Source organism: Canis aureus, chromosome 16 (assembly GCF_053574225.1).
Source record: "Canis aureus isolate CA01 chromosome 16, VMU_Caureus_v.1.0, whole genome shotgun sequence".
In the NCBI taxonomy this organism is placed as follows: Eukaryota; Metazoa; Chordata; class Mammalia; order Carnivora; family Canidae; genus Canis; species Canis aureus.
In genome coordinates this window covers 12341148-12356493 of record NC_135626.1, presented here as the reverse complement: position 1 = coordinate 12356493, position 15346 = coordinate 12341148, and the positions used below count along the sequence as shown (strand labels likewise).

General features: G+C 57.7%; 4 protein-coding genes across 14 annotated transcripts in view; 1 reads left to right on the top strand and 3 right to left on the bottom strand.

The window, feature by feature from the left end:
- RABL6 (RAB, member RAS oncogene family like 6) overlaps positions 1-2948 on the bottom strand; it is a 21784-nt gene extending 18836 nt beyond the window's left edge. Inside the window, exon 1 of the mRNA XM_077851436.1 lies at positions 2597-2948. Within this exon, the coding sequence (XP_077707562.1) occupies positions 2597-2726 (130 nt within the window). The 5' untranslated portion in view covers positions 2727-2948. The remainder of the gene's footprint in view (positions 1-2596) is intronic.
- LCN15 (lipocalin 15) overlaps positions 2182-15346 on the top strand; it is a 23016-nt gene continuing 9851 nt past the window's right edge. For 4 of the 9 annotated variants that reach the window (XM_077851456.1, XM_077851448.1, XM_077851445.1 and 1 more), the window contains exons 1-2: positions 3801-5773; positions 7129-7183. In XM_077851456.1, the coding sequence (XP_077707582.1) occupies positions 5628-5773; positions 7129-7183 (201 nt within the window). In that variant the 5' untranslated portion in view covers positions 3801-5627. Of the gene's footprint in view, positions 2396-3800; positions 5774-6988; positions 7184-15346 lie in introns of those variants that run through there. The other 5 variants (XM_077851464.1, XM_077851454.1, XM_077851446.1 and 2 more) reach the window with 4 other exon arrangements.
- CCDC183 (coiled-coil domain containing 183) lies at positions 3262-11318 on the bottom strand. Its single transcript, XM_077851472.1, is given in 16 exon segments — positions 3262-3446; positions 4045-4141; positions 4212-4322; positions 4408-4576; positions 4770-4930; positions 5494-5591; positions 6091-6145; positions 6241-6281; positions 6284-6368; positions 7587-7709; positions 9260-9336; positions 9525-9552; positions 9744-9845; positions 10012-10103; positions 10527-10655; positions 11142-11318. Coding segments are annotated over 16 exon segments (1563 nt in total). The 5' UTR covers positions 11221-11318; the 3' UTR covers positions 3262-3330.
- Positions 13849-15346, bottom strand: part of TMEM141 (transmembrane protein 141) — a 1763-nt gene continuing 265 nt past the window's right edge. Inside the window, exons 2-5 of one of the 3 annotated variants that reach the window (XM_077851467.1) lie at positions 15176-15242; positions 14898-15017; positions 14582-14689; positions 13849-14299 (exon numbers count right to left, since the gene is read on the bottom strand). In XM_077851467.1, coding sequence (XP_077707593.1) covers positions 14286-14299; positions 14582-14689; positions 14898-15017; positions 15176-15242 — 309 coding nt within the window. In that variant the 3' untranslated portion in view covers positions 13849-14285. The remainder of the gene's footprint in view (positions 14300-14581; positions 14690-14897; positions 15018-15175; positions 15243-15346) is intronic. The other 2 variants (XM_077851469.1, XM_077851468.1) reach the window with 2 other exon arrangements.

Sequence of the window (15346 nt, the reverse complement as noted above, 5' to 3'; positions counted from 1 at the left end):
TCTTTGTGAGGATTGCAGGCCTGATCAAGGGCAATCCTGACAAGTTCCATTAGGTCTGGTGTTTCCTTACTCAGGAAGCTGCCCCAGTAAGGCTTCTTCACCAAGTGGGGCTAATACATTGTGTCCAGTGGCAATAGAAAGGATAGACAAAGTCAGGTAACAGTCTTTCTTCCACTTTGAATGCAAATAACTTTCAAACTATAATTATGGCTCAGTACCTCATTTAGGTTTTGATGCCACTTCTCATTATCAGAGCAATTTATAGGAAATGAATGCAAATAACTTTCAAACTATATTTATGGCCCAGTATCTCATTCAGGTTTTGATGCCACTTCTCATTATCAGAGCAATTTATATGAAATGACCTGTCTGCCCTAGGACTAGGTTCTGTAAGAGACAACATCTACACTTGGACACCATCGGCTCTTGCCTATAGAAATTCTGAATCTAGGGCAGCCCGGGTGGTTCAGTGGTTTATCGCCGCCTTCAGTCCAGGGCATGATCCCAGAGACCCAGGATTGAGTCCCATGTCGGGCTCCCTGCATGGAGCCTGCTTCTCCCTCTGCCTGTGTCTTTGCCTCTCTGTGTGTTTCTCATGAATAAATAAATAAAATCTTAAAAAAAAAAAAAAAAGAAAGAAAAGAAAAGAAATCCTGAATCTAGGGATCCCCGGGTGGCTCAGCGGTTTAGCGCCTGCCTTTGGTCCAGGATGTGATCCTGGGGTCCTGGGGTCAGGTCCCACATCGGGCTCACTACATAGAGCCTGCTTATCCTTCTGCCTGTGTCTCTGCCTCTCTCTGTGTGTCTCTCAAGAATAAATAATAAAATCTTTAAAAAAAAATCCTGAATGTATAATCATCAGATTGCTTGCTTGTCTCTTCTAGGTAGAATGTTTTAGAAAAATAAATAAAGGAAATCAGAAAGTTTCAAAGTTGCATACTGTTTAACTACAGGGAGACCTCCCTGTAAATGCAATTTCTCTCAATCTCATCCCCTTTCCTGCAGTTTTAGGGAATCATAACCTGTCCCCCAACTATCTGAGGCTGGGTTTACTACTCTGGAACAACTCTACTGCACCACCCTCTTTATAACCAATCAAGGCTAGAGAATGTGGCCCTCAGGGAGTACACTCCTCAGGGAATGCTTTTCAGAAGGTGAAAAGTTTACAGTTTCCAGCTCTGATTTTCACAGGACTAGTATTAAGTTTAAAACAATACTGTAAGTAATAAAGGTAAATAAGGGAATCTAAATGTAGACTTTGTAGATGTGTACAAGTATTTCAACTTACCATTCTCTTCTTTGAATGTGAGAGAAATACGTACAATAATTGTGAGTTGAATACAACTAAAACAACCTCTCTTTTAAAACCTGCACAGAGGGGCAGCCCTGGTGGCACAGCGGTTTAGTGCCGCCTTCAGCCCGGGGCCCACGTCAGGCTCTCTGCATGGAGCCTGCTTCTCCCTCTGCCTGTGTCTCTGCCTCTCATTCTCTCTCTGTGTCTCTGTGAATAAATAAAATCTAAAAAAAAAAAAAAAAACCCTGCACAGAGATCTTTCCAGTTACGCTCTTCATTTTGTGCATGACTACTTGCAATAGGTCACCATAGAGACCAGAGGGCTCCCATTAAAGTAGCAAAGGGGGTCGGATGGGAGGGGTCCAAAAATCTTGTAGAAATATATGAAGATATTTGAAAGGGAACATATTGAAAGCAGAAAACAACATAAAAAGCCTTTAAATAATGCTAGGAAAGGGACAGCGAGATGGAAAATCTTAAAAGAGGTCAAGAGAACGGTTGGTGTCCAGGAGCTATGCAATTTACATAATTTATAGCAGGACTGGAAACGTTCTGGGCTCTTGGGGCATCTGAAAATAACTCCTCCTTCCCTCAGGGGGAAGAGAAGTCTCCTACAAGAAGTAAGAGTCTTTGCGCCTTCTGTGAGCTTTTTCCAAATATATCCTTTACAAATGCTTCTTTAAAGAAGGAGGGGGTGGGGCAGGAATATGTGGCGTAGATGATATTCCCTTCAAACTGCATAGAAGTCTACAAAGAAAAATCCCCATGCTCAAAGCACCAGGACTAGCTGGATCTCGGCTCCGAGGCAGGCTGTCACGTGGCTCACGGACGGGGAGCCCCCCCACCCCTCAGGCGTCACAGACCACAGAGCTCTCCCCACGTTATGTAAGAATCACTCTTAGACGAGGTTATCCGGGCCAATCCGGGCACCGCAGAACGCACCAGGAACCGCCTGCGCTAATTTTACCGTACAAGCTAAACGCACAGAGTTCTTAGCGAGCCAGTATTCCTCGGGAAAGACCCACGGGTCAGAGGGAAACGCCACGGGCCGAGGGCAACAACTCCCGATCCCAGTGAACGCCCCTAGGGTACCTGCCACAGGTAAGGGCTCAGCACATCTTCAACAGAGACCAACACGACCTGCCACATCCACCCACCGGCCGCGCCCCGGTCTCCGCCACGTCCCAGTCCCCGCGGCCGGACCTGCGGACCCCGTGGGGCAGCGCCCTCCTCAGCCCGCGCCCTCGGACCCCGCTGTCCACATTCCCCCGGCAGGAGCCCTGCGGCCCAGCCCGCACTCACTGTTGTACTGCACCCCCTTGGCGAAGCGCCTCTGCAGGGCCTGGTTCATGGACTGCAGCCCGGCGGGGATATTCTTGTCGCGGCCCGGAGCCTGCTCCGACCCCACCAGCTTCTTGAGCGCGGAAAACATCTTCCCGCTCCCACGTTCGAGCCCGGCGCGGCCCGCGAGCTCAGCGGCGGCGGCGGCGGCGGCGGCTCGGCGCGGATCGCACCATGTCCTGAGTCCCGGCGGCCGGGCGCCTGCTTTGAGGGCGGCTCGCGGGCTCAGCCGCGGCGGTTCCGCTCCGGCCCCCGCGACCCCCGGCGCGATCGCCCTCCGTCTGTCAAAACCGCCATCTTGGCGCTGGCTTGACGAGGCGCGCGGCTACGGGGTGCCGCGAGGGCCAAGACGGTGCGCGCATGCGCGATCTGACGCGCGCGGAAGCGGACTCGGCGTGGCGCGCCGCTAAGGGGCGCCGTGAGGGCCCCACTCCGGCGGCGGCGCGGGGGCGTGCGCATGCGCGGGGCGGCACGGGCGGAGGTGGGCGTGGAGCCACGTCGGGCTTCCGGAGCGGGCGGGACAACCGTCGGCGTTCCTCGACGCGCTCCCGGTCCCCCCATCCGGGACCCCCCACTCCGCGGCCCCCCTCCGTGCCGGAGCCTCCTGCCCGCGGTGCCCCCTGCAGTCCTGGAAAAATGTTTATTCGTGTCACAAAGCGCCGGCCTGGGGGCAGGCGGGGCTCGCCCTCCTGGGGTTACTTCTTCTTCTTGGCCACCTTGAGCCGGCCATCGATCAGCCGCTGGGCCTGCCGCTTGATCTCGGCCCGCGAGGGGACGAGGCTGTGGTCCACGTCTGCGAACAGGAAGGTTTCTGGGGGGGGGGGGGCGGTCAGGGAAGGAAAGGGGCCCTGCAGCCGCAGCTCCGGCCGTCCTCGCTGCCCCCCACCTCCGTCCCCGGGGCCCTTGCATGGGGGTCTTCGCACCCCGGGAGAGGCCACCGCTGCTGCAGGGCTGGCCGGTGCTTAGCAAAGGCAGGAGCTCGCCGCTGGGGGTTCTCAGCAAATAGCGGTCCCGAGCCCACACCTGGACTTGCTTTATCAAACTCTCACCCCCGCCGACACCCCTCGCCGCAATCAGCCAAGGCCAGGCCAGCTGGGAACAGCCCTACACCCCAACCCATGGGAAGCTGCTCACCCTGCCCTCCTCCCTTCCTACAGAAACCCTGCCCTCCTCCCTTCCTACAGAAACCCCAATGGCCTAGGACGTCCGCTCCCACCTGTCAGGAAGCCGAATACTCCCCCGTCCTCCGTGTCCTCACTAAGTCACTTCCCTCAATCAAAATCCCGTGGGTACTGGGGATAACCCTTTTCCATCCCTGTGGCTCCCACTGTGTCTCCAGGCTGTCTGGCCAGATAGCCATCTGCCCCCACCCCGGGGGGTGGCCTGGCCCTCCAACCATGGACCTGTACCTATCATATCCTCTTCCAGGTCCTCAAAGCTGATCCTGGTGTTCTGCTTCTCCTTCAGAGTGGAGGACTCCAGGGTATCCTTCACCTTTGTGTTGACCTGTGGGGCACAAGGGGCTGTCAGCTCTGAGGGTAGGTGGGACGAGTAGGCACGTCCAGCCTAGAACTACCTCCTCGTTGCTGGACAGATTCTGCACTTGGTCAGCCAGGTACAGGAGCTTCACTTCGCAGTACACCAGCTTGCTGACCACATTCAGGCTGTCAGAGAGCGCCACTTCTTTCTGTAGGCCAGGAAAAGGATCCTGTCTCTCCTCTGGGTCCTCCCAGGGACTCGTGCCGGCAGTGCCATTCCACTGCAGCCGGTACCTGGGCTGTGAGCAGAGGGATGCCAATCAGCCGGATGGAGAGGTTGTCAATGCCTGTCTGGATGGTCAACAGCAGCTTCTGGCTCTGGGTCATGCTGGAGTAGGCCACCTGGAGCCGCTCTTCCTCCTCCTTCAGCATGTCCTTCATTCTCTTCTCCATAGACTTAAAGCTGTGGAAGCGAGGGGGAGCAGGATGGCTCAGACTCATGGCCAGGTGGCCTCAACCCAGAGTTGGGCGCTAAATTCAGGGGCTCCAGAGCTCTGATGTGGGCATGTGGCAGCCCCTGCCTGGGCCTCCATAGTCCGTAGACCTGTGGACCCAGCTGGGTGGCCCTGGCACAATGCAGAGGCATTTCGGGGTACCTGATGGAGCTGGGCATCTGGCGGAACTTGAGCATCGCCTCCTCTACTTCCAGCTTCTTCATCAGCGCCTCCAGCTGTGCCCGCCGCTCCTTACAGTCCTCCATCTGCAGCTCCAGGTTGTCCTCTGTGTTCCTCAGAGCCAGGAACCGGCCAGCGATGTCCTGGTGGGGCCCGTGTGGGGAGGAGCAGGTGTGGGCCAGGTGGGCACAAGCCCCACAGTATTGGTCTCTTCTGAGTCAGGGATGATGCTGACCGTGGCCAGGCACCAGGTGCAGCACTTGATGCGAGTCACCACATGTGACCCATGCTTCAGGCAAAGAGGACAGATGCCCCAAGGCAGAGACCAGGAGACCACCCCTGGAAGACTGCCTGGCTTGGAGCCACTTGTCTCAGGATGGACAAGCTTATATCAGGGCCGCTAAGGCTTAACTAATAATAAGCCCAGATCGGATTAAACTGAGGGCCAGGCAGAAGTGCTTCTCACTATGGTCCTAGCCCTTTGGGAAGGGATGTAGTTGTCGGCAGAGGAGGCAGCTCTTGGATCCTGGATCCCAGCAAGCTCCGCATGCCCCCTGCAATGCGACTCAGGCCAGAGTGTGCTCTGCTCCCTGCCACAGGGGCCACACCTCCGTGTCCCCTCGTTCAACGGGCTCAGCTGGGTCTTGGGCTGTGGCAGGGGCTCCCTGCCTTTCACCCACACCCCAGGAGAGCCTGAGGGCAGTACCCAGAAATGAGAGCACCGCACAGCAGACTTCACTTTCTCCACCAAAGCTGTGACTTCTGTCTGGTATTCGATGTCGGCCTTGGAGATCTCTCTTCTCACTGGGCAGAGCAGAGGGGAAAGGAAGAGAGGCTGGCATGCAGAAGTGGCTTGGAAGCTCTGCTCTGGGCTGTCAGTCACTTCTGTACATGCCCAGGCATCAGGGGAGGCCACCAGCAAGCTGCCTGTCCTTCACCTGCTCCCCCCTCCACTGGCCCTTCTGTCTAGAAGCATCCTGGTCCATGTGGGTACTTTGTGGTACTTCTCTGAGGCAGCACAGGGGCCCAAAGGGCTGGATTTATCTCTTTTAAGGAATCACTGGATGATTGAGCCCTGGGGTTCCAGGGGATAGCTGAAAAGCTGGGGACCCAGCTGCTCCTGGCAGCGAGCCCAAGGCTGGGAGCAGTGCAGGGCAGTGTGGGCTGGGGCTGCTGGCACTCTGCAGGTAGCACTGCAGGGAGGCAGGGTTGCCCTGGCCTCACAGAGACCTGACAGGATGGCCTGAGCCGGTGCTGGCCCCTTGGGACCCTGGCTGGGGGTGGCAGAGGGCCGAGCGGTCACCTTTCACAATTTCTGTACCCATCAGATTGGAGGGGAAGTCCAAGTCCCACCAGCCCTGGAGGGAAGGGGGATGTGAGGTGAGCAGTCCCCCTCTGCTGGGGAGGGGCCCGCCCAGCTGTCCTTGCACTGCAGAGGGGACCCTGCAGGGACCTACCGGCGGTACTTCTCATTGGTCTCCTTCATATGGATCTGTCAATCAGCTGCTTCTGCTGATTCAGCTGGTTCTCCCGTGCCCTGCGTTCCTCGATGAAAGTCGCCTCCCCTTGCCTCATGTTCATCTGGGGACCCGGGAGGTGGGGCAGGGTCATGTCTCACCAAGGCCCCATGGAATCCTGTATTCAGATTCAGACCCCATCTTCTAGATGTGGGAGGAACATCAGAGGCTCTTGGCTGTGCCCTCCCCTAAACACTGGGTGCTCTCCACCGTCCTCTCGAATTCCTCCCCCTCCCCCACCTCTGAGGCACCTTCACCTGACGCCCCTCCAGTCACAGCTTGGGGATGACCAATTCTCCCTGCAGCCCAGGCTCCCTGCTTCCTCGGCCAGTTCCACCAAGAACTCTCTCACACGGGGAGTGTTTGCACGTGTCTAAAGGGAACTCGGCATCTTCCCCAACCCCGTGTCTTCCCCTGTGTCCTGCTGTGGTGGCTGAAGCCATCATCTATCTGCACCTGCCTAAGTGTCCTGGATACTGCTCTCCCCCGCCCCATCCGCATCTGACTGGGCGCCAGGCCTCAGGGGGTGACCATTAGAGACCTCTGGGCCCCCTGACACTCAGGCACCCAGCTTTACCACTGGTCTGTCCCAGGTGACTAGCATCTGGACTCTGGTTCCCCTGGGTCTCTACAGCCTGTTTTTGAAACACAGATCTGATCCCATTGCCCTGTATCTGGTCCCAGAGTTTCAGGATGGGTGGGGAGCCACCCTGCGGCCTCACTGGCTCACAGGCTTCATTCTTCTGCATCTTCTCTGCTCTGGCCTCTTGTGTCTCCTTTGGCCTGGTGATGCCCCGGGACCTTTGTTGTCCTTCATCTTCCAGGATTCGGATGCCCCTGACCTCCAGAGCTCCACTCAAGCATCGTCTCTCTGAGCAGGTGAGTGCCCCAGGGTGGCCCCACATCACCCACTCCTCCCTCTGCAGCACTGGCCCAAGGCTGTATGATATCTCCTCACAGACTACTGGATGGCTTCCTACCCTGCCCTCCTCGTGAGGATGATGCAGGGGCTTTGAGTAGGCCTTGGCACAGACCAGGTGAAGGGCCGGGTGAATTCCCTCTTGTGTCTACCTCAAGGCTCCCTTGCCTGGTGGGACCCTCTCCATCCAGGGCTATCGTGTGTGTGTGTGTGTGTGTGTGTGTGTGTGTGTGTGTGTGTGTGAGTGAGCGGGCGGCTAGTAATTGCAGACAGTATGGGTTTGGGGGTGTTCCTACAAACCCTGGGCCAGATGGGTGTGTGAGGGAGCCCTGCAAGACCCCAGGCCCTATGGCTCCAGCTCACCTTGACCTCATCCGTGATCATCATGGCGTCTTGGGACATGACTGTCATGTCTGACAGTTCTGAGCAGTAGTCGTCCACGAGATTCTGCAGCTTGTCCAGCTCTGTGGGGTACCCTGCCAGCTCCTGCATTGAACAGGGCAAGAGCAGGGGCACCTGTGGCTCAGCCGGTTCAGCGTCTGACTCGTGATTTTGGCTCAGGTCATGACATGAGATTGAGCCCTACTGGGCGTGGAGCCTGCCTAAGATGCTCTCCCTCTCCCTCTGTGCCACCTCCCCCCCCCCCGCCGTGCGCCCTCTTTCTCTAAAATAAATCTCAAAAAAAAAAAAAAAAGTTAAAAGAAAGGGGCCAGAGCAAGTGGACACAGAAAGTGACGGCTCGGGAGCCGCAGGCCAGCCAGCCAGATGCTGCCCTTCCAGAGTGGTCCGTGCCTGCCCCCAATTACGTACCCCAGGCTGTGAGCCCCGAGGACAGGGATGGGGTGTCCCACTGTGTGAGAGGGGTTGCAGCCCAGGGAGCCTGCTGTTGGGGAGTGGCTGCTGTCTGAAGGGAGCAGGGAGGCTTGAAACATGGACGTGGGGTCAGAGACTCAGGGCTCAAAGCCACAGCTGCCCCGAGCAGCTGGCTCTGGGAACTTGGGAAGCCACTTAACCTCTCTTGAGTGTCCCTGAGGTTCATAAATACCCAATATATCTGAGTCTTAGTACTTGGCTGTTAATAAGTATCATGTAGAATCTTTGCTGACCATGGGAGTTATTTTTTTAAAAATGCATATGTTCTGGGGGTGCCTGGGGTCTCAGTTGGTTAAGCATCTGACTCCTAATCTCAGCTCAGGTGTTGATCTCAGGGTCATGAGTTCAAGCCCTGTGTTGGCTTAAGAAAAACAATGCATGTGTTCTGAAAAGAACATGGCCCTGTGCGGGGACATAATGCTCCCAAATGAAGGACGGCTGGACCCAGGAGTATAGCCGGAGGGGAAGGGATGTGAGGAGGTGGGCCCAGGACAGTGAGGTGGCAGGGCCTCCAGCAAGAGGGACAGGCAGGAGGATCATAACGCCTGCCTCTGTGGGCTACAGGCAGAAGCTGGGGGCTGGGACTTCAGCCAGGAGGAGCTGCAATGCCTACCCATCCCACTCCCAACCTCCTAAACCACATGTCCACCTGTCCCCTGCCTGGATACACTGCCCTCCAGGGCTCCCCCCATGCCAGCCTCAGGATGAGGCTGCCACACCGCCTGCCCCGCCTGCCACACTGCTTCTCGCAGCACCAGGGCACCACTGGTCAGCCCTCCTGTCCCAGGTCTTCCTCCTCCCCAGGCCGTACTGCAGGTCTCTCCTGCTGGGGGAAGGGCGGCTGGCTTGGAAGAGGTGGAGAGCAAGCCCAGGGTTACGGGCCTGCTCACAGGTGGCTGGCCCTCTAGGACGTTAGGGCTCTTTCTGAGGGTTCAGTGCCCACCTTTTGCCCTCAGAAGCCAAGCAAATGACAAAGGATGGGGCAAAATAACAACCATCAAATAAATGCAAAGAAAATTCAAACAATTCTGATGTATCGGGCCTGCCTCAGTCCCCTGTCCCCGCTGAGATGCTAGCCCTGCACCTAGGCTGGGGCCTGAGACTCCTGCACTCATGGCCAGGTGGCTTCCCTGCACTGCTGAGGTGTGGGGTTAGGGGCTCACCTTCTTCAGGTAATCCAGCAGGTCCACGTACAGCAGGTGGATGTTCTGACTTGTGGTGATCTTGATCATGGTCTTTTTTTAAAATTTATTTTTATTTATGATAGACATAGAGAGGCAGAGACACAGGCAGAGGAGGGGGAGAAGGAGGCTCCAAGCCGGGAGCCCGACGCGGGACTCGATCCCGGGACTCCAGGATCGCGCCCTGGGCCAAAGGCAGGCGCGAAACCGCTGAGCCACCCAGGGATCCCCCCTATCATGGTCTTTTCAATGTTGTTCTCCAGCTGGCGGATAACCTGGGGGTGGCCCGAGGGCACACGGTGCTTGGGGACAGACCACCTGGATGGCCACTGGGAGGCTGACCCAGGAGGGTGTGTGTGTGTGTGTGTGTGTGTGTGTGTGGTCTTTCATCTGACCCCGCCCCTCCAAACGTCCCACCTGTCATCGGAAACCCTGCCCCTCGACAGAGCCCCGCCCCGCCCTCCACCTGGAGCATGCGCAACTCCTCCTTGGTGGCGTCAGGTTGGCTCCTCAAGGCGGCCAACTCCAGCTGCACGGTCTCCAGCTTCTGCCCCCGCTGCCGCGCCACCTGGGTCAGGGACCGCATGGCCCGCTCCTGGGTGCGCAAGGGGCTGGCGGGGCGGGACCCCTGGGGTCGGGGCCTCGCTAGGCCCGCCACTGGCCCCGCGACGTCGTTTTCGTGGTGGTGGGGGTGCTGGCTGCGCGAGGCTGAGGGCTCCCTCCGGCCACCTCACCTCCATGGTGCAGCGGCGGTGCGCCAACCTCATGGAAGCGCCCTTCGCTCAGGCCTTGGAGATGTTCCGCTGGTCATACGGCGGAGCGGCGGCTGCTGAGCTGGGGGGTGCCCTGGTCTCTCGGGTACCCCAGCCTCAGGCACTCCCCGCGGGCCCAGCATTGAGGCCCCCATCCAGCCTCCCAGCTTAGAGGTGGTGGGAGCCTGCAGAGGAGGGCGGGGGCCTCCCCTCCGTAGCCGGATGGCCCAAGGGCCCTGATCTGTAGGGGGTAGCCCCCCGAAAAGGGCCCCAGTCAGGCCCACCCTGCCTGCCAGGCTTTTGGGAGTGACTGGGGCCAGGATCACAGGTCCTGGGAAACCCCTCCCCGGGATGCTGCCAGGATCCCAGGATCCAGACAGGTTAGGGGGGTGAAGAAGAGGAGGTGCGTCCCCTCCGCCTGTGTGTGGGATTGTTTGAGCACCTGCATGCCCTGCCACCCCCATCCCCACCAGCGGACAGCAGGGAGGGGGCCACACTGCTCACCTTATTGGCCAAAACCCAGTCCTGGGCCCCACGGCGGATGTTGCTGCGCAGGAGAGCCAGCATATTTTTATTCTTGACGGTCTTCTCTTTTAGGGCTTGGATTTGCAGGGCCCAACATTGCTCTGGGGGAGGTGGTGGGTGCAGGCAGGGGGTGCAGAATGTGGGCTACAGGCCGGCCTGGCCAGCGGATTCCTGAGCTGGGGAGGCTCCACATCAGGGAGGCCTAAGGGGGGTGGGCACAGGAATGCTGCCTCTGCAGCCAGGGTCCTTCCTCCCACCCCCTTAGAGTCACTGGCTTCACTGCTCAACAATGCTTATTGGGATGGCTCCTGGCAGATGGCTGTGGGAAGGGTGAGGTGGCAGCCAGAGATGGCACGTCCTGTGAGCCCTTCCAGACCCACCACCAGAGAAGCAGGCCAGTCCCCTCTGGCTCACAGATCTCCTTGAAGCCCCCTGCATGGCATGCCCCTTTGGTCCCTTCTCTCAGGTGTGCTTCGTGGGGGGAGTGCGTAGGGGGATGGCCACTGGCCCTTGTTTGCCCTGGACTTGCTAAAGCCCCTGAGACCAGGAGGGGACCAGATAGGCTGGTCCCCTGGGGATGGGCTCACCTTGGAGCCGAGTGATTGTCTTCAGCTCCTGGATCTGCTCTTCCATATCTGCCTCACTTCGCATCTTCATGGTGGCCATCAGGGTCCTCCAGGGACCCTCTACACCTCCCGCCCTCCCTGTGCTGGGCCTGCTCAGCAGAACCCTGTGCGGCTCAGATTGTCGCTGGAATCTTGGCCCATTGTGATGGGGGCCAAGGTTCTCAATGTCCAGTTCAGGGAGCCCTGGAGATTTGGACCCGGCCCACCCCAACCCCTTCCCTGGCTAGCCTTGGGATTGTCCTCTGGTGCTTGAGTCTTATGGCAGCTCTCTGCCTGGGAGCACTGCCAGAATGTGATTTGTGGTGGTTTGGCACTGTACCCCACACCAGCCCCCTGGAGCCTCCCCATCCCCTCCACACCCCCAGGATGTCCTCCCCTGAGCCTTCTGAAACTTCTCTCTGGCCTATGGGATTTCCATTACCTCACCACACCCCAAGCTCTGCACCCTGGACGACCTTCTCTCCCTGACCTTCAACTGCTCTGCCTCCACTTCTTTGGGGAATTCCAAGCTCTAGCCTTAGCTGTCACTTCAGGCAGGCTCATCCCCAGCCCCAGCTTCCTTGGAGTTGGATGCCCCAAACACCTGACAGCCTGGGATTCCCAGGGTCATGTTTTCCCGCCACGCCGTATGAATTTACTGGGGCTGCCATGACAAGGTGCCACAGACCCCGTGGCTGGAACAATGGAAGTTTATTGTCTCCTCTCCTGGAGGCTGGAAGTCTGACATAAAGGCATTAGCAGGGCGGGTTCCTCCTGAGCAGGGAGATGCCCATCTTCTTGCTGTGTCCTCACAGGGGTATCCCTGTGTGTGTCTGTGTCCTCCTCCCCTCGTAGGGACACAGGCCAGACTAAATCAGGGCTCCCCCGATTTTATTTTTTATCTTTTAAAGATTTTATCTATTCATGAGAGACAGAGAGAGACAGAGACACAGGCAGAGGAAGCAGGCTTCACACAGGGAACCCGATGCGGGACCCAATCCTAGGACTCCAGGATCATGCCTTGGGCCAAAGGCAGGCACTAAACCACTGATCCACCCAGGGATCCCCACCTCCCCCGACTTTAATATAAATTTCTTTAAAGGCCTTGTCTCCAAATGAGGTTACAGTCTGAGGCCCTAATGTCAGGGCTGTGATGTATAAATTTGGGGACACAGTTCATGATGATGGTCTTCACCCAAATGCCGTCACATGTAGGTTCTCTAAGACCTCATACGGACCTTTTAGCTTTCCTGTCATAGCCAGCTTTTAAAAAAGTGAGTCTAGTCCTATTTATTTATTTTTTAAAGATTTATTTTTATTTATTTATGATAGACATATATATAGAGAGAGGCAGAGACACAGGCAGAGGGAGAAGCAGGCTCCATGCCAGGAGCCCGACACGGGACTCAATCCCGGGACTCCAGGATCGCAGCCCTGGGCCAAAGGCAGGTGTGCAACCGCTGAGCCATCCGGGGATCCCCTGAGTCTAGTCCTATTTATTTATTTATTTATTTATTTATTTATTTATTTATTTATTTTTTAGTCTAGTCCTATTTAAATCTCCAAGCTCACCTCCTGCCCTCCCTCTGAGACCTCAGGGGTTTGGAAAGGCCAGTCATGGGCATGGTCTCCTCCCTACACAATCCTCCCAGGGCCTCAGTATCAGTTCTCCCTTTTTCCTCAGATATACAACTCCTGTATTTTAGTGGGACACATAGCCTCCCAGAACAAGACTGTCTCCCTAGGCTCCCTGGCACCAGGGGTACCACGACTTTGTTTTGGCCGAGGGAGTGTAAGTGCAGGTGGAGTCAACTGTCCTCCTCCCTAGTCACTGGGATGAAGACAGGATGGCTGGAGCTGGCACAGCTGCCTGGGACCGTGAGGCAGATCTGGAATAGAGGCCATCGGGAGGTGGCACAGTCCTTGACCACCTGTCTGCCCCAGACCACTCCAGCTCCAGCTTGCTTGCACCATGATTATCTTGGGCTTCCTGTCATTTTGCCTTCCCACTAATACATTCCCTTGTCCATAGTCAGTGCTCAGTATTCTTTTGGATGACTGGCCAGGCCAAGAGGTGCAGGAGTTGAGCTGGGGCTGGAGCAGCGTGGCCCTGTGTCGTCCGCCTTCAGTGTGACCGGGAAGGCCATTGTATGGGATGATGGATTTGCTAGGTTTTATGTGCTCTGCCTCTTCCTCTATCAGAGGTGGGGTATGTAGTCATGCCCACTCAGGAGCAGAGAGGACTTCTTCAAAGGTTTGCTCAAGGTTGGCAGACCTGGCCATGCACGTGTGCAGGGGACCTCTTCTGTGCAGAGAGGACTCCAGTGAGCTAGCTCTGGCCTCCCTCCACCCCTCACTTCCTCCTCCCTTGGAGAGAAGTGACTTATCTGGTAGGTGTGCTTGGAATGGTAGGCAGGTACGCATGGCCACTTCCTGTGTCTTGCCTCTTGAGGGCCAGGCGTGAACTGGACACACACCTTCTGCTTTGCTCTTCCATGCCTAGATTTGTGGAAGCAGACCCCACCTGGAAAGGCCCTGGGGGTGGTCATCTGCAGCCCAGAGGGCCTGCAGAACTGATTCTGGGGCCGTGTCAGAACTGCCCTGGCAGGTCCTCAGTGTCCGCTGTATGGTGCTGAGGTGACATGTGTCTCTCAGCTTCTTACTGCTCTGATGTTTAGTGTTTCAGAACTTAGGAGGAAAAAGGCAACACATTTATTTGTCCAGCAACCCCCCCGAAGCCATTGTCCCCTCTGAGTGTGGGGCATGTGGGGACCAGACAGGGAGTATCAGGCCCCAGGGCATGCAGAAGTCCCTTCTACCAAGTGCCCAGGGCCTCTCTGGTCTTGTCCATTTCTCAGTGTCCACCATGCTTCCTACTGCCCTATGGGAGGCCAACCACCGCAGGGATGGCCTCTCTGGTCTGATCTGGGCAGGGGCATGAGCAAAGGTTTGCTCAGGGTTGGCAGACCTGGCCATGCACATATGTAGGGGACACCGCTGGGTCACCCCTTAGGGTGTGAGGAGGGCCTATGTGAGGGGGACGGGGGAGTGTGGGGTGCGGAGGCCCTTAGGGCTGTGTTCTAGAAGTTTCTGGCCCCAGGTCTTCTGCTCCCAGCTGGAGCTGTCCTAGCTGCGCTGATCTGTAGGAGGCAAAGGGACACAGCTGGAACCACAGCTTAAGCTTGTTCACCAAACCTCGACCAAGAAGGACGCTTGCTATATGACCACCCTTCCTGGGGGGCCCACACTCCACATTCTGGACTCCCCTATCCCTCCTGCATAGGAGGTCAGAAGGCCACCCACTCCTGCCCCTCCAGGTTGGACAGGCCGGAGCGGAGAGGCCTGTGCAGCCTGCACCCTGGGCCCCAGGCTGCCTGGCACTAGAGTCTCGGGTTCTGATTCCCTCTGCCCTGGCCTCTCACCTGTGCCCCTGTCCTTGGGGAGCTGCCCTGTTTCCAGGAAGAGCCAGAGATTGCTGCATCTGTGCGACTCCACTCGGGTCACCCAGTAGCTGGCCATTGAGCCTGTGACTGGGGAGTGGGGTGGGGGGGTGGCGGGTGGTGTGGGGGGTGGGCCTGGGTCTCTGGACTTCTCAGGGGATGGGGACCTGGGCACAGGCTTCTTCCTGGCAGGTGGTGGTGGTGGGCTTGGCAGGACTTCCCCACCCCCCCCCAGAACTGGGACCACATCCCAGGAGGTCGGGAGGGGCCAGACCACAGCCTCCCACCCCCAGCAGACCTGTATCCCCTCTGGCAGCAGCCCTGGAGTACCCACCCACGGCCACTAGCACGTGCCACTGGAAGGGGTACGGAAACCTCCTCTGAATAAGCATCTGCAGGCCGACGGCTGCACCTGTGCCTGCCGAGAGTCAAGGTCCCCATCAGCCCTATGGGCGGGTGAGTGACCCAGCACCGGGCAGGCTCCCAGCATCTGAGTCTGAGGATGGCCCACTGACACCACCTGTTGGGGGTCAGGGGTCCCAGGCGGGTGCGGTCTCCCCAAACCCGCCAGCCTACCTGTGATAAAGGTGAAGATGCCCTTTACGAAGGCCTCGGACTGGCACGCGGCGTACTCCTCCAGACCCTGGATGCGGGGGTGAGGCTCAGTCCCCTCCCTCCGCTTTCACAGGCCCTCCTGGCCCTCCTTCGGGGAGGGGACCACTCGTCGTGAGGCCTGGGGGCTTGGAC